Source organism: Macrosteles quadrilineatus, unplaced genomic scaffold (genome assembly GCF_028750875.1).
Source record: "Macrosteles quadrilineatus isolate MER2022 unplaced genomic scaffold, UCM_ALF_1.0 Scaffold_2__2_contigs__length_208266976, whole genome shotgun sequence".
Classification (NCBI taxonomy): domain Eukaryota; kingdom Metazoa; phylum Arthropoda; class Insecta; order Hemiptera; family Cicadellidae; genus Macrosteles; species Macrosteles quadrilineatus.
The window spans coordinates 173632192-173657945 of NW_026542595.1; the positions used below are offsets into that span (position 1 = coordinate 173632192).

The 25754-nt window shown below is 34.8% G+C and overlaps 1 protein-coding gene across 2 annotated transcripts; it reads right to left on the reverse strand.

Annotated features, from left to right (window-relative positions):
• Positions 1-396: 396 nt before the first annotated feature.
• Positions 397-25008, reverse strand: LOC128987211 (phospholipase A1 1-like). 2 transcript variants are annotated; one of them, XM_054407958.1, is made up of 8 exons: positions 24912-25008; positions 19097-19208; positions 9337-9445; positions 8619-8764; positions 7464-7709; positions 6112-6309; positions 5521-5689; positions 397-871 (listed from the first exon to the last, which is right to left on the reverse strand). In XM_054407958.1, the coding sequence occupies exons 2-8, from the start codon at positions 19164-19166 to the stop codon at positions 814-816; spliced, it is 996 nt and encodes a 331-aa protein (XP_054263933.1). In that variant the 5' UTR covers positions 19167-19208; positions 24912-25008; the 3' UTR covers positions 397-813. The 2 variants fall into 2 exon arrangements, with proteins under 2 accessions (XP_054263933.1, XP_054263932.1); XM_054407957.1 differs by lacking the exon at positions 24912-25008 and adding an exon at positions 22499-22592.
• Positions 25009-25754: the final 746 nt, after the last annotated feature.

The following is a 25754-nucleotide window of genomic DNA, read 5'->3' on the forward strand; positions in this document are numbered from 1 at the left end:
TAATACAATCATACACTATTTTATTGAGGTATAGCAATATTACAATATTTTTACTACAACATACTAACTTCTTTATTTGGCATTTTGATTTGTTTAAAAATTCTATAAATGCATGTTAAATATAGTAAACTATTTTATTTGCTCTAAAAACCATAAAAATTGAACCCGTAACTGTTTGAAAATCTATAAAATGTCTAGTTGTGTATGGGAAATGATGTTTTTAATATTAAATAAATGTATAAACCTAAAAATAAATAACTAAATAAATACTGCCTATGGTCGATAAAAGTATACAATTAAATATTTAAACTTAATTATTCTATAACAATTTCTATTATTTAATTGTTTAAAAAAGAATAATTTTAAGTTTTTTTTTTAGTTGATGGATTAAAATTTTTAAATACAATATTAAAAATCACCTTTCTATCTAATCTATTTTAGGTAATTGTACCATGTCTTCAATTTTGTTATCAAATGCAATAGAACATAAATAGATGCAAAATATAATATTGTGAAGGCAAAATACAATTCATATTATCTAGGTAATTTGTAACAAACATAATAATAATGGAAAATAATAAAAATAAAATACCAGAAACATCTGAACATGTACATTCTACACGTTCAGCATCTCAATATAATTACTATTAGATATTAAATAAATGTTGTTATTCACTAAATATCGCATCATGATATGGCTTTGGTTGAAATCTGTCACTATGGTAGGGTCAGTGAGTACATGTTGTATGCACTACAGGCTACAATGCCTTGGTGTAGCTCTGCCTAGATGTTTCACCCCCAGTATAGTGGCTACTAATCAAAGGGGCATCGCTGAGCGTCATCCATTCGTATGCAGTAAGTCCCTCGCACACTGAAACAGAATTTAAAAAAAAATTAGGCAGGAAAATAGCACTTCAAGTCTTTCCAAATAAAATAAAAAAATTGGAAATTCTCAACAAATTTTCTAAATTGTAGCTGGTACAATAAATAATATTTTCTGTTTGAATACTAAGTAGGAAACTTAATTTGAATTCGGTAGTCATGCCAAATTGATGCTCTAAAATTACATTACAGTAGTATGATCGTATGATCACAATATAGAAACTTTTCTATTTCAATGAACACCTTCTAAAAGCAAACGCAGCACACATGGACGTCGAGAATGTAAGTTGTCAGTATAGACTTGCAGGCGCTTGCGATAACTGGCCCTCGAAACGTATAGTTTTAAAAGATAGTTTTGAAATTTATAAACACTTTTTTATATACATAGAATCAGTCTCCGTATGTCTGAATCTAAATAAAAAATGTGAACAAGCAATTTTAATACAAAGATAATAAACGGTTATTCTGAAATTGCTTGTATTTATTTATGGAAAACAAGCACTTTTGATATTTCAATGACCATACAATACCTACTCGCACGATAATTCGTAAATTACTTCATCCACTAAATTTCAAAAAAGTAATTTTAGTTGTAGAGTAAAGCATTACGGAATACGGAATAGGTCTGGATCTGAACTAAATGCAAATACCAGAGAATACGAGCCTTTTCCTAATTTGTTCAATCCATTACTTTTTTACTGAATTTAATAATCATGATAGATTTATATTGCCAGAGTAGTATGTATTGTTTATAAAAGACAATTAATTGTCTTTGGTGGAGTTTATTTTGTGTGATTATTTTGTTAGGTCCTTTCTAACTAATGCTTTTAAATGATAGGCTGTTTTTCGTCGTTGAATTAAATCCCTTGTTAAGCCTTGTTGTTGCTGTCGTTGTTAAGCCTTGATAAGTTTTTTTAAATCTTATTCTTGTTTCCTTTTGCTCGTTGAGTATTTTTTCACGTTGAACTTAAATTCTTTATTGTTTACATTCGAGTATTGCTCAACTCTTTTCTTTATTATTTATATTACCACGGTTTGCTTTTCATATAATTATATAAGCTACTTTAGAATTACCTTAGTCTGCTTGCTAGTTCACTTTCATGTCTGCACTTTATAAATTAATCAATTGTTTGTAAAATGGTGTTTACCGTTGAGAATAAATAAATAAATAAATCCTTGACCGTAAACCTAAAACGTAGAGTTTATGGTCAACGGTTCAATTTGTATAATTTATTTTATTAACATAGCTTATAGGTTTTGGCTATATATACGAAAATTCCCTATACTGTATACAATTTAAGGATGAACTGGGTTCCCAAAACTGACGTTATTATTTGAAAGAGAAACATTTTCATTTCCACACTAATTCAACAATTAGGAGGACAACTTTCACAAAATTATACTACAATACAGAAAGTAACCCTTTTCTCATATTTACAAATAATGCACGATTGGGAATGAAACCATTACTCAGGAACAATATGCTTCCCTAACTTAAGAGCACGAATAGTAAAACATACTTCCCACTTTCCCATAAGCTCCCATAGGCATTGTGAGCCATTGAGTGCTTCCCATGGATTAGGCGCTCAATTGAGTGCACTGAGCGATCTCATGACGTCATTGTCTCATGGAATCCGTATGAAAGTCACTTAATTTCTCCTCGACTTTTTCTCGCATAATTAGATCAGTTAAAATGCACATGCGCAACTTTCTAGCGCCTCAGGCATGCGCCGTGGGGAATGTAGATTATAGGGTAATACCAGTAATACTGTCCGGACCTTACGAGCGTTAAAAGCTTTCCCTGCGGCGGTAAGAGGTTATTGTTGTGGACGTATGATAATGATTATTGCAAAACAACTATGTGGGGGAACTATTTGGTTTGGCGTATTTTGTTTGTATCAGTAGTTCGGAAAAGAATTTGCTGGATGTGTGATTAGCAGATTTTTGTAAAAATACTATTACATCGTTATCGTTTAAGATTAAGAAAACCTTGGAACCGGCGTTTATTGTGCGGAGCGAAGCGAAGCTCTGTGGGATCAACTTCAATGCAATATTTATAACACTAAAACTCAATAATGGCTGAACATATTTTAGGCAAACTTACCTAGGTTGTTTTGACATATGTTTGGAAGGTTTAAACGAAACCAATTTAAATTTTTGATAATGCCTATATAATACATTTTTACATTGGCCTTATGGGTTGCCATAATGATTACAAAAATAACGACACAAATGTAAACAAAACAACGAATCATCGCATATGTTAAAATCAAGCCACGACCAAAACACAGTACAGAAAAAGTCTTTAAGTTTACATTTACGTCCCAGTTTGGAAACGACCACTAATCCAATAGGTACAGCACTTTACATATTTGATTTATGTAGCTAAATAAGGTTATAACAAATTACTGAAACAAAACAGTGATACAATTCAAAGATTTATATATTTACTTTTCGTAATTCAAAGATGTCTAAAACCACACAAATAGGGCATAACCGTAGTTGCATAAATAGGATTTTTGTGTGTTTTAATTGAAATGCAATTGTTAAACTTTATTGCCACTAACGATTTGTATACATTTTAAAACATGTAAACAACACTATTGAAACAATTTTATTCAACGATTATGGTGATTCTATGAGGCATCTACAACTCCTCAACTCTCCATAAAGTAAATTCCATCAGCTTGCGTAATAATGAAACACACTTTGATCAATATATTTCTCTTTTTTAGAAAACAAAAACTACGTTCTCCTCGATTTCCAACAAGAGCTGATAACTATAAAATGGGTTTAGTGTTTCATTACCCAGCTGTATGTTATGTAGTGAAAGGGGACTACTTTTTGTAGTAATTACTTTCAACTCCTTTCTCATGTGGTTCTGTTTAGCTTGTTCGAATTCGGAGTCCACTAAGGAACGACTTCGTGGCTAAATTGAATTAGTCCGTGCTATCCCGTACCCCGTACCATGATTTTGGTGTTTAACTGTACTATTTTACAAACAAATCAACGTTAAAATAAGTTCAAGGGAGAAATTTGTTAAATAAATTTTGAATATTTTAATTGTGTAAGTAATACATTTTTAGCTTATTCCGTTATTTTAAATAACGAATTAACCGTATACAGTACTAGGTGTGCCATACATAATAGTCCGAAGCCTAGTTAATTTTTAAACGGTTGCACGTTGGTGTTTCAGGGAAATGAATGACGTATTTTAGTCGGATAAGATCACGTAGTTCTTTACGTGATCAAACAAGATAATACGTGACTAGAGTCCCGCAATGTACACGTGACCAACCACGTGATCCACAATGTGTGTTTGTTGTATGCTTTGCTTATCTGCTACTTACTTACTTACTATCATTTCGTGATGAGAGGCGGGCGTATTTTTCAATCAAATTCTTGTTCATAAGCCAATACACCTACTGTAAAACCCTATTGTAAAGCTTAGTTAAATTATATAAAAAAAATTAATAATCAGCTTTTGTCCAAAGTTTTTGAAAAAAAAAACTGATTTTTAACTTTTTTATGCCTATGGGTTAGCTAGATATTACACGCACTACAAAAAGTACCTCGTAATTTTACGGGTTTTTTAATTGTATGTTTTACTTACCTACCTCAGACGCGACAAGTATTTCAACCCAGAGCTAGTTGTGATGTTTTTATAGCTTTGTTACTTGCTAAAACTAACAGTTTTTAACTATGGAACCACCTTTTTGTATTCCTCATTTTCTCACCGGGTTTAAAATTTGGTTTAAAAATCTTAATGGATCCGTTACTTATGAAATAATGATATACGATTGGAAAAATTTCAATCGGCATAACTATCTAAACAAATAAAAAATTTTTGATTGCAGTGAAATAAATGTTCTTTTACAAAAAATTATTGAATTACAGCACTCATTTGGTTGTTCATGAATGAAGGAATGCTTTCACTTGGGTGAAAATCGACCCAAAGTGCGGAACTACGTCAATGACTTCATGTTCTGTGACAATCATTAGACACGCCTGATAGGCAAGTGAAAATTTGTACGGCACGATAAAACATTACTACAACTGGAGGTCTATATTATTTTATAAATTATTTATATTATTTTATTTTATTTAAAATTAATTTGTTCTGCTTATTTTTGAGCTTATATTTATAAAGGGATTCTGCACATCTACAAGAAAATATCTTTCTGACAGTATGCGCAGATTTTCCCTACGATGCACACGAGCTGAGAAAAAAGGTTTTAAAGAAACATGTTTGCCTATTAATATATAGATACCGTACCGGTACCTACTCATTCTGCATTGTGAAAAACTCTTGAAAGCAAAATACAGCTGTGCGATTATTATACCATTATATTCAACGAAACAACTAAAGCATGGAACATCCTCAATTGACCAACAAAAAAAATTAAGCGCCAGTGGCAACAGTAAACACTTACAAAATACCACGTTAAGATTGCAAGACAGCAGCCCAAATTCTTCGATCGTTTTATGATATGCTGGGGATCTAGCCCAATACCTCTCGCACAGAATGCTGAGGTACAAACAACTAAGCACAACCAATAATAGTTTTATAAAGTGAGCAGTTGATGAGCGCTGTGTAGTACCAAAAGTTTATTTACTGGCCCCTCTATGATTACTTACGTCTCTGGTGTGTGGACGCCCATGGACACGGTGCGGTCCAGGCCGCCCAGTGGTGGAGGCAGAGGGCGGCAAGTGACCGAGCAGGGGGCGGCCTTGTGGCGGCTACCGGCCTCACTGATGGTGGCGGCGAAGAAACAAGAACTGAGGAAGTGACTGCATCTCGCCTGTCCTGATAGAACAAGATGTAAAACTTTAAGCAACTGGCTATAATATTAGTTACAGAATGGACAGACTAGTCGGGATTTCTGAAGTTTTCATACACAGTACTCAGTAACCCTACACGCTTGATAACCTTATTGAGACAGTAGGGTACTTTGTGTACGTAGTTGTACTAAGTACCAATGCAGGATGATCGCAAAATGAAATGGAAAATCGTATGTTTTCAGGAAACTTAAAATTGTACCGCTCATGGCCCTAGCTCAGGATCATGTTTCTCGAGATAAGCCCTTTAAGTGAAGCTGCAAAATAAATGTCACCTTCATTTTGGCGAATTGTTTAGCACTTACTTAGTTACTGATAAAACATCAAATGGTCCATCTTCAAATTCATTTCTATGAAAGGAATTAGCCTGTTACAAGATGCACTACTTACTGATACGCCGTCCCTCTTTGCGACAGCTGGGCTGCATTCTGCCACCGTTGATGCAGAAGTCAACATGGCCCACCTGAGGCACCTCCCCTAGCAGACCGGCGTTCGTGTGGAACACTTGGACGATGTGAGCGTCGTCCCTGGTCAGTCTGAAGGCTCTGGACCCGTACCTGTCCACTAAAGGTCGTGCCGGGTCGAGCCCTACACAGGGAAATGTGAAATTTGTGTATTTAGAGCTTAGAGTTTGACCGAGACACCAGTTTATCGAGAAACCAGTTGGCCGACAATCAAGTTGATCGACAAACCAGTTAGCCGACAATCAAGTTGATCGACAAACCAGTTGATAGACAAACCAGTTGATCGAATTTCCAGTACTTTGGATATCATTGAAAACTATTCAAATGTTAAATGGTCAACTTTCCAACTAAAATTACGTGTTCAATAACTACTGAATAAGTTACATAGACTTAAGTAATCGATAAACTGAAACATCTTGTTCTAAAATAACATTGCACGTTTCAGAATGCCCAAATCTCAATTTATGAAACGTTTAACAATGGGATTGTAAATCTATTTTACAATAAAAGCTATGCAACCGGGTTAACTTGAATGTTTGTAGTGATTTCTAGTCATACTAGTTATAACCTTGGAATATACTTTGTCAGACATTTTTACAGCCCATTCAAGGATGAAATACACTGAATGCGCGGGAAGGGAAAGGCTTAAATGCCGCAACCAATGGAACCGTCACATAAATTTTAATGGAATGCCTTAAGTTGGGTAAAATGGATTTACTGTAATACAGAATTTCGTTTTGATGCCATTAAATTCAATAGACTAATATCTTTCATTCGATATGCAATGGGTATGGGTTGTGCTACTGTCAAACTTAAAAATCGTGTGGGAACAGTTTAAATTCTGTTCAGTGGGTGAACACTACTTCCACTATGCTAACCTCATAAGTGAACATTACGTTTTGTGATATATAAGGGAACTATGGCGAAAATAAGCATAATTGAACTAACATCACTAACAAGACAGCTACATAAGTGCGTATTTTGAGTTGAATTTGAATGCAAGGGAGTTTAGAATTTAGTACAGTGATCTATTCACTTGTTAACGGCTTATACAAACGGTTTATTATGCTAGAAGCATTTTATTAAAGCCTAGTGGGCAAGGACCACTAGACTCACTTTTGAACCATTAAAAGCTACTGAATTTTCTCAGGGTCAACCCGACAACCATTTGATAGAGTAATGAACCATAAGAGATTCAAAAATTCTTTTGACATAGACTTATTCGAGATCTATAATCAATTAGGCAATCTTTCTCCAAAGTTTAATGTGAACATTTACCAATTATCTTATGCATCTTCTCCGTGAGATGGTTGCTCATCATGCCGCAGATGTGCGCGCCTAGACTGTGCCCTACGCAGTGAATGGTGTGCGCAGGCGCACCGCTGTGGGTCAGGTACGAGTAGAACTGCGCAGAGCACTGCGCAACCAGCCGAGAGTTGCTGATGGCCGACAAGTAGCACGGGAACGGCGTCAGGATCTCCCAATCTATCGTGAAGATGTTGTAGTCCCCTCTGTGGATGTAGGCTAGGGACATATTAGTGAGGGTTACTAAAAGAATAAGTAGAAGAATATGTAGCAGAAAATACATCTAGAAGAGGGCTTTCTCAGTAAAAGTAGGCTGTGGAATCATGGTGTTGCAGCAATCCACCTGCAGTAAGCTACAATTCACCTTCTATAACCTCAAGAAAGTCATTTCCTGAATGCCATTATTCAAAAGTGTGGATGTGTGGAAGTTTTATACCTTAAACAGTTGATCAAATCTACAAACTATAAACTACGGCCATTTCTTTAGCTCCTGCAAGCTATAAATTTCTGTGAGCTTAACGTTCAATAACCTTGGAAGGTTTTGATATTTACTAAATGTTGTCTTTTTGACAGGTTTAACATTGCAAATGCGACCTTAAAACATTAGTTGAGATGGATGGAATAAAACTAAAAGGTTTTTTTATCTTTGAAGATTAAGTCAAGTAATTTATTCTACTAACTATTATTCGGAAGACAACACTTTGCAAAAAGATACATTGTACGTTGTTTATTGTTGTTGTTGTTGTTGTTGATGATGATGATGATGATGATGTTGTTGTTGTTGTTGTTTGGCATTGCAATAATTATTCATCGTGTGCAGTTTTCTTGAGCTTTACTGTTCTAAGGTTATCATTGTATGTCACATTTATTTTGCAGTTTCTGAGTATAAATATGTTTATGTGAAGATTCCCTTGATTTTAGATGGATTCTTGAAATAGTTTGAGCCACAAAATATTGACAAAACACCACGACACATGGCACACGTATAAAGGAAATCGTGACTCTAATACATACATCTTCCTAGATCTCCAACGTTTTAACAAGCTTACAAGCAATGTGTAGGGCACTATTTTACCCATTGATAGAAAGAACATCATTAATACCTAAGCAAGGATTCTTCGATCTTACCATCCCGGATGAAGGTCATCGGAGTTTTGCTCTCCGTGCCGTTGAAGCCGTGGATGATGATGACATTCTTGCGGAGAGGGTCCCAACCTTGCTCCTGGAGCGACAACGGACTGTGGATCTGGATACGCGTGGCGTAGCTCTTGTCTCTGCAAACGGAAAGTTAAAAGATCATTGTCAAACTCTGCTCATCAGGTGTGTTTAATTGGAGCTGGTAACAGTTTGTGATACGATACACTTTTTCTTTTAAACTTCCTTGGTCAAATTACTTTCCTTGTTTTATCAAAGAAGAGCATATTACAGCAGCATCATATACAAATTTCCCAAGCCATACTGGTTCTGTGTTTTAATTTCATACATATCTACCCCCTAATAATATTTTGTTTGTGACTTTTGACTAAGCAAATTATTATAGAAACAAATAAATGCATAAACGATCTCATTAGGTTATTGACGGCATCCAATCAGGAGTAGCTAAGTAAAATATACTGGGATACCTACTTTGGCATTCTTTGCTAGGAATCTCAGGTGTAAAAAACTTAAAACCCTAAAATGTTGAATGACATTTTAAAAAAACCTTTAAAGTAGTAGTAAAATCATGTTATCTGGAATGTGGAGTCATGTTATCATGGAAGAAATCGGGGATACCAAAAGAATAATTGAACGAATACAACAAACGTTTAAGTAGGACGCTGTTATAAGATGGGGACGCAACACTTACGGTGAATAGAGAAATATCCTGATGTCTTCGTCTGGACAGACATTATTCCTCTTGAGTTTGCAGCGCCAATAATCGATGTCAAAAGCATTCCAAAGCAAGCCGATGGTACCTGGAAAGAGACAGTTTATTATCTTTAAGTAAATCTTATCAATTTCTTGAACTAGGTCCAAGGGTGTTAAAGAACTTTTAAAAAGGGCTGGCATTAATTAATTGTGCCAATTGACCTGAGTCAGGTAGTCGGGTATTCCTGAATTGCGCCAACTACTCCAGAGAACTACGCCACGTGGGAGGCCCTCGTTGACTGTATGATTGAGTAGGTTAGGTTAGGTTAGGTTTGGTTAGGTTATGTTCGGTTTGGTTTGGTTAGGTTAGGTTAGATTAGGTTAGGTTAGCTCAGAGGTAGGTTAGGGATGACACGTAAACAAGAACATTCCTTCTGCTGGCAACTCAATCTAACCTGGCTTGGGTTTGGCGCATCTAAGGAACACTTCTGGGATCCTTTGAGGGCTTGACGCAATTAAGGAACTCTATGGTACAATTAATGCAAGATATAACTAGGTCCAAGGGTAGTAAGGAGCTTTAAAAACATCAATGCAATACAATGGGAAAATTTAACGTTTTGGTTACTTCTTAATTTGAACATTATTTTTTATATGGTGTACCAAGGGTCTCGGAATTCTAGGACATAGGAAGCAGCTCTTTTCATCACTACTTATTTTGGTTGACCAATAAATAAAAATGAGTGAGTCATCTGACGTAACCCTGATGAAAACGAGTGAATCAAGCCGTACCAAAAGAGCCGTAATCACAGATCAACACCAAAACACCTGTTTAACGCTGTCATTAAATCTCACTTCTCTTTATTCAGTTCACGGTCCATTCCGCCTTGGAAGGCTTTCTCTCGACTGGTATTATATCTTAATATCACTTATCCTACTGTGTTATACACTGTGGTGCTAAATAACTATGACGGATAATAGACAAAATAACGCTATAGTCTAATAAATTTGTTAGTAAAAAGGCTATTTAGTTTTAACTGTTTATTGTTTTATTTACAGTAACGGTTTTTATCCTATGGTCAATGGTTTTATCATTGAAGTATATTATACAACAATACAATACAAGTCTAGTCCCCCCCCTGTTCAAAACTGTATTCATTGTAGATCTTATTCAATTTAACAATTCATATACATCTCCTTTCTAAACTAATAACCTTTTAAGCAACAGTTTTCATTTCATTATTCATCTTTTTTATAGGCAATAATTCCATATGACTTAGTTACTATAAATATTAAATAGCAACCCAGCAGACGCACAGGCAGCACTTGCCTATGTCTGCTGTATTTCATACAATCAATTTAATTTAGTTTATACAGAAATGTTCTTTTTTATTCTTCGTCTTAGTTTTATTTTGTAAGTATTTTGTATTAAAAAGTATGTTATTGTTTTCTGTATATATTATGTGGAAATAAACATATTTCATTCATTCATTCAAAAATAATATAATATAACATAGTATAATATAACAAAATATAATATAACAAAATATAATATAAGCCACCAAGTTATATTATAGGCTGCTCTTCGAACATCGGTAGTAGCCTGAAGGATTATTCTTCCAGGATAAAGTTGGGTTGTATTATTTACTTCGACGGGTTTTAACTCTCAAACATCAAGACGGCCACTGTACGGCTTGGAAAGGATTTAACAATACCCCTTGTAAACAAATAAAACTTTTCAAAATTGTTGTGTTTTTTTACACTAACGGTACTGAATCTTAAATCAAAGAACATTTGAAATAATAATTACATATAAATATTATAAAGAGTAATTCACAGTATTATTTTAAATATTTATAATGTATCCTGTCATCAACGTATCTATATATAGAATGGTCTATAGAAGAAATGAAAAAAATATTGAATAAAATGTATGGATCAACGTCACCAATATAATATAAGTTTAATTATATAGGTGTAAAGTAACGATTTACACTTTCTAGTAGTTTTTTTTTTGTTAATTCAATTACTTTAAAAAGTGCATAGCTTTGTTACTGACAAAGATCAGCTGCTTTATTAGATTAGTAACAGCTGGGTCCAGCTTGGTTAAATCCAGTTTTCATACCCTAGGTCTATGGTTGAAAACGGGTTAGGAGTATTGCTTTAGGTTCTACTTGTAAATCAACACATACAGTGTAAAGTAATTTTTTCTCTTTAATAAACCCACTTTTATTTTGTTTACGTCTTTAAAATATTAAGATTCATATGTATGACATATAAATGAGTTAATCTAGTGCTTTGTCAAAGCACTCGTGATGCGTCGTGGTGCTGTTGTGTGTTTGTCCTCTATCAATAAAAATGTCCAAGGACAAAATGTCAACAAATATGTAAGACGAGTCTCTCCACATTCTAAAAACTCCATTCAACATCTCCCAATGTGGTAGAGCCAATGGTAAAAGTTACTGTCAAAACAATCCATCATAAAAATAATGTACTTTTCCCTCCAAACAAGTCTTGGTGACACGTCGTCTGCTACTGCAAACAGCTGATCTGCAACTCTCTAACAGGTGGATATCAGCTGATAACTTGTGAGGCTGCCAGCTGCTCTCGATATGTATAAATCACATGGCGAAAGCACTCTCTCCGCTGTTCAGAGAAAGGATCACATGTGCCGATTGGAATTTACGAAGTGGAACATTTAGGTGGCAGTACAATAATTTACACGCGTTATTAATTTTCCTCCTCAAGAAAATAAATGGTCTCTTTTAAAGTTAAGCTATCAACTCGTTAAGGCTGATGGATGTAGATTGATTTTAGAAATTTGGTTCCGAGCCAGAAAAGATGATTGGAGAAAATATAACTTAAGTGTTAATAAATTAGGCTGTACATCTTAAGGCAAGGCAGAGTAAAATTTGAATATATTTGAAGTTTGCATAAAACGTGATCAATCTTTGTCAAGATGGTTTTAAAACAGTCAGTCACTACTTTGAATATATTTTAAAACTTTTGTGGAAATACTTTTACGTTGTTCAAAGGTTTATTACGGACATTTTCCATCATGATGGTAAAAAAACAATACGGGATATGGAATCTGATCAGGTCCTCAGGTGAAAAAAAACAAGAACTTAAAAAGAACCTTAGGTTAAAGATACTTTTACGTATTCACAATTACACACACATTAAAAGAAAAGCCAATTTCAAATAATTGACTTTTACTGGATTAAATTTAATGTTAACTCAATTGATTAATTATTTCAAATAAACCCTTTGTTTAATAACTTAGAATTGTGAGGACAGGCGTATGCATGTCTCAAGATTTTAGTTTATGGACATGATTTTATGGAACAATTTAGATGTGATTTAAAGAAATCTTTTACACTGAAAACATTAAAAATTTAATCTTCATTCCCTACTTAAAATTATTTAAAACCCATCAAAATTCTTAGACTGAGAATGCGTGTATGAGCCAAGTCTACAAATACAATGTAACCAACTGTTAAACCAAGGTTTCTGTCATCTTTACGACTTTGAGCCCACTTAACACTTTACACATTGGACACGACGCATTCAACATGTTTACAACCTCTGTGATACAGTGCTTATGTTCACAGATTACACAGAATAAATTGATGTTGAACAATTCTCCCCACGATATGTGTACGACAAAAACACTGCAGTTTTTACGAGTGAATATCGAAGATTTGTTTTGGATTCAGGTACAAAAGATTGCGCGTACGGAACAGACAAGCAAGCATGTCAAGATGACTAAACCTGTTGTTCAACAACGTTAAATTTGCCGAAAACTAGAGAGGGTCAACTTTCTCAAACTGTGTTTCTGCTTTGCTAGTTCCTAGCCCGGTTGACCCAGAAGCCAACATGGCCGCAGCATCATCATCATATTATCATAATATATACCGGTCCAAAGCACCAACCTTACAGTTAAGTCGAAATTAGTCACCAAAATTCTAAAAAAAAGATGGATACAAATTTGTTGAATTTAGGAACTTTTTGAGGAATTAATAGCCGATTTTAAAGAGATAATTGTTTGAAGCAGCTCAATAATTAGTTTACGTATTTTGGGAGTTTTCATATACATTTGGTAGAATCGAGTTATAGATTCAAATATGGTTCTGCTGAGCTCCCGATGTTTGAAAATTATTTTTATCACTTCAACCACAAACTAAGTTTACTAAATGTAAATTAAATTAGTATCTTCATAGAATGTCTGGCTGATTTACAAACCAAAGTGAAAACGAGATGAAGATGAGCACAATGGTTGATTTAAGACAATCTGATAGTTTGAACAAGAACAATTATTTCAAGCACAGTGATTATGGTATACCTAGATCTAATAAATCTCATAACAACAAAATAGTTTCCTTTACCAATGACTATCAATCTACAGGCAATGCCTGTCCTCATAGGATATAAGAAAACTACTAACAGTTAAAGACTGTTTGGTCATACTGTGCTTCATTTTTCATACCAACAGATAAAAAAAAAATACTTATAAACGTGTATCTATTTGCTTTGAAATAGCACAGTATATACTGTAGATCTCTCCCTTTGTGATGTAAAGTCTACCACTTCATTCTAGGGTAGCAGCAAGCAATTGGCATACTCCTTACAATTTCAGGGAAGCATCAATAACTAATAGCAAGTGACCCCGCGGTCAATGTAAGTGGGGGTTCCTCAAAGACGTGCAATTTCGCGATTAAAAGCAAAGACCTCTAAACCGCGAGCGTATGGCGGATTGGCGGGACTTTCTCCCCGCGCTCACGTGCACTCCACGCGACCGACGTTGTGAAAGGGAACATTTAGGGACAAAAATGAAACAAAAAACATTGGTAGAACGTGACGGCTCTTCCTGTTGGATAAATACGGTAAGGTCGTCCAGCAAGAAAAGTAAGGAAGGTATATTGACCAACAATCATGTTTTATTTCCGTTTTAAAATATTTAACTTAGTTGCGTACGTAAAAATGTCTCAAATAGTTCTACTAAAAAAGTAGTGATATCTACTGTAGAGAAGCATTACAAAGTAGGGGTGTATTTTAATTAATCATTTAAGAAAAGGCCTGCTTAACACTAGGTATATCTTTTACATGTATTTAGAAACGTTAAGGGTTGCACTACGCGCACCTAACATTCTCTGCCGATAAGATCTTAAGACATACGTGACTGAACGAAAGGTTCACTACAGAATGGACTCTTTATTAAAATTACATGTCTACACGTCAAACGCGAATAAAAAATATAATTCATAAATGAATCCATACTTAAGGTTATTTGGAATGTAACATTGATATCCTTAGTTATTAAATACTTGAAGTTGGCTGATGAGTTTTATACGTGCGAAGCAAAAGAATATAGAATTATTAGAAACCCAAAAATTAAAATTAAGCAATGCTACCTATCATCTGGTCAACAAGTTCTGGTCAACTCCTGGTTTACAATATTTCCTTAGAGGAAACTCGGCGCCGCATAACAAGATAATCCAGTTACACAATAGTCACCAAGACAGTAAGTTGGGGGAAAGTGTAAGTGTCTTTGACAGCGATTCGTCGCGAGGGTCAAGGTCGATGAAAGCATGGATTTGTTGGAAAGTTGAAACAGGACTGGTCCACAATCCGGCAATCCTGCGGTCCACGGTCCACAGTCCGGGGTTTCACGACCGTTTGGCCACCACGACTTGTGGTCGCTGCCTGGTAGTGGAACTGGAAACGTGGAACTGAACTAAACTGGAAACTGGATGTTCAGTCCTTGACTTAAAGTTCGATGTCCGAAGTCTTGCGTAAACATTCAAGGTTACTTTAGCATCCACTAGTTTATGTCTGCAGGAGACCAAAATGAAAGGTTGTAAAAATTTAATAAACTTGGAAGATTGGAAGTGGAAAAAGGTTTGGGCTAAAGAGTATTCTAAAGAAATTATAGTATCTAAATGTACAATTTATTTACTTCATCCAATGTTGCATCAGCAAACATTATTGAGAGCTCGTAAATGGAACATAGTATACCAACCAAAGTGAATTTGATAACCATTGGCTAAGCAAGTTCCTCTAAAATGTAGACCTTTTTGGTAATCCAACGTCACTTTTATAATTAAGACACACTGTTTCAGTGTTTCCCATATGAAGATGAAAAGAGGATGCATAATGGTGGAGAAATATTTGAAATTTAATGATTCATTCTATTGAGAACATCAACAATCAACACTATAGTTTCCTCCCCCATATTTCTTGACATATTTTCTTGGCATATTTTTTGACTACTACCCTCGGTAGTGTATTCCAACTTAGGTTGGGCGTTTGTGTATTGTTAGTTGTAATGTGTTAGTTAAGTTTTTTCACCTGAAGACGGGATCAGGTTCCAGATCCCGAAACGTTGTGTATTGTTTTTTACATTCGTGATGGAAAATGTCCGCAATAAACCTTTGAACAACTATAGTTTGATCAAATAACGAATGTATTCATTTGCTGGGGATGGAGTCTATTTGTAAAAATAGATGAACTACTTGATCTCTTGAAGTGAAATGGCAGCTGCCCGTTACCATGAAACCGAGTGGCGTTGGTCTAAAGAAAGTGATGTGCTGTTTTGCATAATAACTGAATAAAGACTGCCTTTCTCACTATTTTGTGGTTCAAGTCACATGATGAGACTATCACCGCTACTGTGATGAAATCTTAAACCAGATCGTCTGGCTTATCCTGGGCTTATCATCCGAACTTATTTATTACCGAATTTATTAGTGAGTCGGTGGCTCAGTCGGTAGCGTCGCGGACTTCGGGCCCAAGGCAGCGATGTCGTGGGTTCGGATCCTGGTCACTGCCGATAACATTTTATCAGTAAAGATCACCTTTGTACTGTACCGGCTCACTCCTTGCTTTGCTGTAAACGATCCACGCACGGGCGCTTAGTCTATGTGGACGGGCAAATGCAAGGTTAAAAGAGGCCGCCAACCTCTTTTTTTAAAAAAAAAAAAAAAAAAAAAAAAAAAACACTTCACTGAGCTACTGGCCACGGTGTTCGGTCAATACCTACACAACAATTAAACATGGGATACCTTCATCTCGCATCAATTCCCACCAATTCTGGTAATCATTTACTTTCCTTGCTGAGTTAATTACCGGCAAATTGGACTCAAGTTGAAGTTAGTAGAGTGGAAAGTCTGCTATCTTTGTTGTTCCCGCGAACCTCGTTGAAACAAAACTGTAACTGATCTAAACACCTGGACTAAACTGTTCCCTTACACATTGTTTAACATGTAACAACAGTATCGACCTCGCTTTTTATTTGGGTGTGTTAGAACGAAGAAATTACTTTAGTTCCTCCATGGCTTCTTCAATGTCATTAATATTTACCGTTTCATTTCATCCGATTTCATTCGAGAACACTCTTTACATTTAACATTTAAAACAATAGGGTAATTTGATTCGTCTATTTTTTAATTAATCAATTTATTAGCAATTCCATCTACGGACGAATTAAATAGCTAGTTACAACAAAATATGTATGTAATAATTACGGTATCATAAATGGAAGTTCAAAAATGAAATTGAACATAAAAAATTTCTTTAACAGGTTGAGAAATTTTCATAAAGTGTAATACTGACTCGGCAGGTTAAGTAGTAAGCAATATATTGCCATAACACCCTTAAGGGTGGCCAGAGATTTAGTAGGTCTAGAGGGGAAAACAGAATCTTCCATGATTTTGATGTAATGCAAACAAACATTACACACACCAAACAATCAATGAAAAGTAATTTCGCTAAAAACTCATTCACACAATCAAATATGCCCATAACACATCGTTCCTACCTGTTACAAGCATACACTAGACCAAACACTTGTGACCAAGTGTTGCCACAACCACAAATATTTAACCACGAACCTCTAGAGGTTGAGGAGGTAATTGAGACTAATACTTGTTTGGGTGACTGGCAGATCATCCATCATACACTACCATTGACTGTACCAGTGCTCCTGCCAAACACCACAGGTACAATAAGTACAGTCTGTGTTGAAACTTCGGTAAGTCATGTAAAAAAGTGTTATTGTAACTTTTTGATGTGAAATCTACTTCAATCTCATTCTTTACATGGGATCAAATGGAAAAGTCTGTAAGTTGGATACCTGTCCATTTGTGTAAATAATCAACTACGTTTATTTACAAACAAGGTTAACATATCATTAATTCCTTAAGGAACTGTAAACTTTAAGGAAAATACGTCTTAAGGAAAGTATTTTGTGAGGTGCTATTTGTACGTGTCATATTTTCATCTTATAAGAAGATGAACGTGGTGTTGGACCCTAAGACTCTGATAATTTGAATTGGATTGATGTCTTAGTTAATTTATTTGGTAGTCCTGAAATTTAGATGTTCATTGGTAAAATTTTCAGTCATGCAAGAGGTTTTCTTATTTGTTATGCATATCAGTTTTCGTTTTCCGTTGTACAATAATTTTTCATCCCAAGAATAGGAAACTTGTATTTAACAGTCTAATGTTTAAAGCTACTCTTATTTCACTACTCCACAGTTAAATAATATTATACCACTTGACTGGTAAATTATACATTGACAATTGATAGACAACTGTGACTTCAAACCGTTTCGGCCTCTTACAACTGTACTTCTTTAAACAACTTTTAAACTGCAATAAAGCGGAAAAACAGCGGTATAACATCAACCATCTGATCTTGTTAGGCTCGATTTCGATCAACTATGGGGAACGAAAGATTTGCTCAAGCTGCTGCATATAGATGGGATGTCTCCTTTGTATTCAGATTCATAGGTACACATAAGCCTCTTCATTTTCCAAAATTTATACAAGAGAAATAAATATCTCGAATAATAGAAAGTTTACAAACAAAAACACTCAACAGGTGTCAAATGCCGACATTCTTCACAAGAAACTTCCAAAATCGTGAACTTTAAAATGGCGAAAGCTTCTCCGGGTGTGACACACGAATTTTCTCTGCGAAAACGTTTCATATCACGTGACCGGTTTGGACCAAGGTTAAGGTCAATGGGATGCAGAAAGTAGCCGCTGGAAGCGCTTCGGTCGCAAACCTTGTTTGAAGGAGAAAGTCTTTCTACAGGTCCCTGGACAATTAATCCTTGCAGACAGAATGACATTCTTCCCATCTTTGTATGAGTAAATTGGGTAAGGGATTTCCGACGAGGTAATAAAGTTAAAATTAATTGAGTGAACGAATTGGAAATTAAAGCTGGTAATCCAAGTGCCATTCAGAGAGATTTTACAATGTGGATACAGAAAAGCCATATATTAAACATACTCTCTTGTGTTGAATTTATATCTATGGTTCATCTTGTACCGTTACTTGTTCTGTCAAAAAGTAGAAAAGAAAAAAAAGTGGTTGTATTTTAAGTTGAAAATCTGGTTATTATAGCAAATGCAAATCATTATTAAACCATCCTCTTCTGATCTTTTCATTAGTTATTTTTTTGTTTTTTTTATAGCGTGTTTTATATCTGCGATAGAACAAAAACGGAACGAAATGGTCGAAAATAAAGTTTGATACTATTAATACACATAAACGTTCAATTCAGATTGCAAAAGCATTGCAACAAAGTTAAGGAACCAAAGTATACAACAAACTAGCAACAAACAATTTTTGTTCAAGTATGCATTAGGGTTTTCCCATTGTCAAGCTGTAAGCAACCAATTGTATGTTTCAATCCCACAATATCTTTGGAAGAGACTATTTCGTGTAATTTTCCAAATTATTTGCAATCTCATACCTTGAACTAGCAACAGGATGACGCAGGACTGTAGAAGGGATGGCGAACTCCACGGACGGGTCCATACCATGGTCGACTGTCACCTCAGTATCATACCGCCCAGGGGCAGCTTCTGCAACAACCGAGAAAGGCACTTAAAAAGAAACCTTCAAAAAATGCTCTATGTGTGAAATTTTTATCTGGCTACTAAATTTATTCTGTACCATGTACCAACCTAACACTGCCTTCCTGGTACTCTGAGCAAAAATTTGTCAATTATGTATTAAAAGCCAGGGATTAAGTAGGAGTCGCCTTGGCTGACTTAACTCAACTATTAAGGTTCCTAAAAATTTCCGCCATCCTGGTACTCTTAGGTGAAAATTAGCCAACAAGCATGCTGCGTTATAGCTTATTAACTTCTTTTACGCGAGTTGCGTACACTAAGTTCCCTACGACAGTGTTTTAATTACTAAAATCACTTCTCATAACTTCTAAGAAAGGTTATGTTTTCGTTTATAACCTCTCATTGCCACTGACAGTGATGCAACGGAACATTGTACCAAACACTAATTACACCCAACAATTAAATTGGCCTGAACAGCTGATTAGTTGAAGTTCGAATCATTACAATTTTACTTCTTTTCTATCAATCCTTGAATCTCGTTGGTCCGTTACCCGTGTTGTTAACTAAGCTATGCTGTCATGTAAGTAAATAATGCTGTTCTGTGAAACTTTTCAATTATAAGAACTGGACTGAAACGGAGAGTTAACAAACGGTCTTAGGTAATCAATATTAAACTTCAAACTGTCAAAGAAACTAAAAAAACTTAATTGGACAAATACACGACATCCGTACCAGTCAAAGAGTCGCACAAATTTCAAATGATCTTTGTCATAACATGTTATCATTACGTGAAGTAACACCGCTTCTGTCTGGTTCTAGGAAAACTCACGAAGACAAAGAGATCACTGTTAAGTCAACACATCGCAGCATCCGTGATGAGTTTATTTTGTGATAAGCTTAGTCTGGCCAGTTGAAAGTTGATGTAGTTAAGTGTTGGTACTACCAAGGGTTCCGAGTCTAAAAAATTGGTAAGTAATACAACAATTTTGATAATTTATTTCATAGAATTTTTACTTTTGACTCATAGTACTTTTTAACACACATTCAACCCCTGTTTATTAGTACGCAATTTTAACAGATTTTTTTAGTTATTATAACTGACAGCTTTGCATAGAACTGGTAGGCATCTAATCTTTAAGTTAAAATCTGGTGTGTATTTAATGCTTTGTTAGCATGTGAACGGGGTTTTATGGAGTAAAAATTGAGATTTCTCATTTTTTAACCTCAACATATAACATTTTTCCATTTCTCTCTACGTACTTTTGAAAAGGGGAAAAATAGACTATTGAAGTGTTTTTGTAGGGTTATTAATTACGGGGAAAATTCAACTAACCCCCCACCTCGGCTAATTTAATGGGAATGTTAAATTTAAAATTCCAATGTGTGTGTTCTTTTGGAGAGTAAGCAAACTGTTGTAGTTTGTTTGTTTAAATATAGCAAATTTATTATTCTACACTAAGCTGTTAACATTTTACTACACCCTCCATGTAGCAGCAAACCTCAGTAGCCTACTCGTTAAATCTTATGTTATTTAAATGAGGAATAAATCTAACATATTTGAGGGAATATTTAAGTGAAAATCCAATTAGGCAAATGGAAATTCGCTTAGTCTGCAGGTTTTCTACGGTGGGAGTATTTACGTACATGAACTATCTATTTGTACTTTGTTTACTCACATAAACTATCTATTTGCACATAATTTTAGCACATAAACTATCTGTTTGCACATTATATGATAATTGATTGACGAACAGCCAATACACGTACCTATGATGTCCTAGTCTGTAGCCATAGTAGGTTGTTTGGCACGTTTTACAGCCTGTGACACAATGCCAAAGGTGTTAAAGTGTTAAGGCCGCACACTAAAGTGAAGTAACTGTCAATGACAACGCACTTCTCTTACGTTCGGCGGGATTGTCTAATTTATGACCTGACAAACATAACTGTTGCGTACAGTTGTTGGTTGTACGGATAAATATTCACTTTTCCCAACTCACCGAAAACGTTCTATAAGATGCTTTTATGTTAATTTGTGGAGGAAACATCAATTCTATTGATGTCCTTTGAGTAGAGACATTCAGACATCAAAGGACAACAATAGAATTGATGTTTGAATATTATTTGTTGATTGAAAAATTTAAATATTAGATATAAATATATGAAAAATATGTTTCACTGTTTATGGTGTTCCGAACAATATTTGAAAACAAATTCAAGACAAAGTATTAAATATGTCAAGTTGAACTTAATCATCTATTTTTGGTTTATTTATTATTTATTTGAATTAAATTAACAAAAACAAAATATTAGTTTCTGGTTTGTGAGCATAATGATTTTATCCAAACATTTCGTATAGTCCTCGTAAACCAAGCAGATTTTGAGGTCTTTAACAAGAAACTTTAAGTTAATTTGAGACATTTTAAAATTAAAAAGTCTAATTTGAACAAACGTTTAATTCGATCTCGTCAGACATTATAAACAGATGGAATAATCGTAGACATAGACTGTAATGAACATCAGGGCTAACGTTAGTTTTAAACTTTCGTTATAGCCTATAGTAATTAAATTGACAAATAAAATAAATCTACATTACATCTACATCTACATTCCGTTGTCTCACTTGGAAAGCGATACGATTATAGTACGCTATATCACAATATTAAATCGTTAAACCCAGTTTTGCAAGGTAGTTGTTTTAAAGGGACTTACTGTTTGTTTGTAAAAATATGTTTAACAGTGTACAACATCCATTCTTTAATTTTTTAAAATATAAATACGGAGAGTAAATAAAAACAAGTCTAATAACTTTTGAAACATATTTTACACTTATACTGTTTTAAACAAGACGGTAAATATATATATAAAAGATGGCAATGCTAATCGGATGATTGGTCACTCCAATCATCATCAGGCCTAATCCGCGAATGACATAAAATCTAAATAATCATACCCTATTGGCCTATTATTTAATAGTGCAATCTATTCAATGTTGACGATAGATAGTATCAAGACCAGGGTTTGGATCGTTCCATTAATTAAAAATCCTTAAAAGGTAATAAAAAAGTTGTAAAAATTAAAAAAAATACAATGGTGTTTTAGGATAGTTGGATTAGAAACAAGAGTTCATATTTCATAACGTATTAAGTTGTGAAAATACTATAAACTTTTATACTATACTGTATACTGTACCTATAACCTTTGACTATTGATTTCAATGCTACAACTGTAGACCCTTTAATGAATTCCATAAAAAAAACACAGTAAACAATAAAAACAACTCAAATAAAAAAAATACTTACATGTCAAACCTAACAGACACCTAAAACGACGATCTTTCACTTCACAAAACGTGCAGTAAAAATTCCACTCGAAAAAATTTCGCGTGTTTCTTAGGTCAGTGGCACGACTTACCCGTGTTTTACCGAAGACTGAGGACGATACAGTAGAAGCGGAGCGAGCGAGTGAAACGGAGCAAGAGGACGGGAGAGGGGGTCCTGGAGTCCTGAAATGCGATAAGGAGACAGGGGCAGTGTCACGGCCGGGAGTAGGGTAGGTCAAGGGGGAAAAGTAAAAAGGAGTCTTAGGTTCTTCAGGGAGTTTTAAAGAATCAAAAATTCCTATTGCGTAAAGCAAAAGTAGGTTTTGGAGTAAAAAGAGTTACATAGTGATTTACATTACCCATGTTCCAAGGCTACAGATTTTATTTTGCTAAAAATACCCTTTGGTCACTGGAAACTAGACACATTTTTCCTTCATTGTTAGAATTTTAATTTGTGATTCTAGCTGAAGAAACGCCGATTCTTACATCGCATCAAAGCTACACTAGGCAAATCTATGTAATTCTATTGTAAGGTAATCTTCCGCTCATAATGAGGTTAAAATGTGTAATATTGTTAAATAATGGATTGTGGACAATTTTATCACGGATTTTTTTAAAGAAAATGTCCACAAATCCCACAATAATCATCATACAAAATAAACGGTTCTATACGAACATGCAGATAAGTTAGACACATGGTAAGTTGGACGATTCTGAGCGTTCTTATCGTTGGTAATGGTAGAAAGTGGAAGGCTTTGAAAATTATCCCTTTTCTTCTGAACGGATCTTTTAGGTTATTTTAATTACCTTAGTATTTTTTTTGTTGTCTTCCATTGTTATTTCAATCATTACGTATCTGATCCTAATTTCAGTAAATATCCGAAGATGTTCAGGCCAAATTACCTACAACAAAACAGTCATAGTAGTATAGTTGGATTTTTATCGAAACGGTTGATGAATGAAAATCTCTCTTAGCTTTAGTATATGTTTTAGATGCTCTTGACGTTTTTGTCTCGAAACAGTTTTGCCAAATTAAATTCCCCTGAGAACAAAAATTAATTAAAACTTTTTACAGCGTGCAAAAAATTAAACAAAAAACCACTCGGGGTGCAAGATTCACGAAGAAGAACTGTATATATTCTCCTAATGTATATATTCTCCTCTGACGATGCTCGTGAAGTTTATGTCAATCCATCCTAGACGATGATTCCCGACTTTCCCTCACGATTAGTTCAAGGTCGTCAAATCACGGTAATCAGTTACGCGTGTTATCAAACAAGTACATAATCAGGTCTTTTGTCGTCGAGTTATCCATCATTGCAGTCCTGACGCTGACGGCTCATACTGAAGGACACCTCTTAGTTTTGCATGCCTAGTTGTTTGATGGAGGTAAGGACTGTCTAAACGATCACAGAGGATTTTGGATATGTAAATTAAACTTGTGGATATTTCCAGGGGTGCATTTTAAAACGTGTTTAACTTCATTTAGAAAATATATACAGGGTGTTGAAAATGTCTGGAACCAACATTATATCTCGTGAGTGGTTAAAGAAAAACAACTGATATTTTGTGTACGGATATACTATGGTTTTACCTATCTTTTGGTGCCTTATGAAAATTTTTACCACTTATAGGGAACGTCCTGTGGAGGATGCAGTAATAAGTTTTAATGGAAGCCTATGGTAAATGATACATCATTTTAAAGGCCATTTTTTCCTGAGTAAGGAGCCACAAGTTTCATCTCAAAAGGACCACCCTAGCAAAAATGGCGACTGTTTGAAATTTAAAAAACCATTTATAGGGAACGGAATTTTTAAATTTCAAACAGGTGCCATTTTCGCTAGGGTGGTCCTTTTGAGATGAAACTTTTGGCTCCTTACTCAGAAAAAAATGGCCTTTAAAATGATGTATCATTTACCGTAGGCTTCCATTAAAACTTATTACTGCATCCTCCACAGGACGTTCCCTATAAGTGGTAAAAATTTTCATAAGGCACCAAAAGATAGGTAAAACCATAGTATATCCGTGCACAAAGTATCATTTGTTTTTCTTTAACCACTCACCAGATATAATGTTGGTTCCAGACATTTTCAACACCCTGTATAGCAAGTGTTGCATATAGACTGTTATGTCTTGAAATCTTTGGTACCTATGAGGCACTATAGGTTGGTATAGGTTGTTGCCAAATAGGTTGATATTTAAAGAGGGTTTAAAATTATTATAATATTCAATAACTAAAGAGTCCAGTTTCAAAATGTGCAAGCCCATAAAGTTCAACATAAAATTTAATTAAAAGATTGAAAACTTATGGAATCAAAAAATATCTATTTAATGAATGTAATTGAAAAGTACAAGATTAAATCACCAAAAGTTTTGTGAAATTTCTTACTTACTTTAACATTTCTTGTAATTATTCCAACTCCGGTCTGCAATGATACAAAACTGAAACAAATGTAACAAATGTAAACGAAATGTGTAAGCAGTAGTTCGGGAACGGTCATGTAAGTGCGTCCATGTTGTACACAGACTCTTCTTCAATAGCCCAACATACATCAAGAGATGCAAGCAGCGTAGTGAAGACATCAATCAACGTCAAGAGGAGAAGAAGAAGAAGAGAAAGAAACGCTTTAACATAGTTGCATGACACCTTACTGTCTATACAAGTTGCCGTACCTTTGGCTAATGTAACTTATGTCGCAACTAGTTGACGAATTACTTATTTACTTGTCTCTGGATATTTAGGTAACAATGCCAGCGACAATCTGTCACGATAAAAAGACTACCGAGTGAGATAGCTTAGTGAGAGCAATTTGGACAGTTTTTATTATACCTTCAAAGTCCCCAAGAAAACGACTTAAATAGATCACTTATGTAAAGAAAAAATAAATAAGTGAGGTAAGCACAAGATTACCTGACATGAATACAGTGAAAGAATGTCAAAATAACGTTTTCAGTAAACTTTTGAACAAGGTTAATTTTTAATTCAATTAATAATCGCTTGAGTTGTGGTTTTAGCTTTTTAGTGACCCTAACGTTTCTAAAACACCTGGCTCTAATCACCACTACAGCTTCTAATACTGTACATAGCTTCAATGAATCCTGGGTTTCAATATTAGTTAGCATAATCGTATATGAGAACGTAGACATTTTAAATAGCTTTATCCATTTTAGGTTAGGTTAGGCTTATCCAAGCGTTTAACGAAATGGGAAACGATGGACGAGCTGATCGTCTTCGT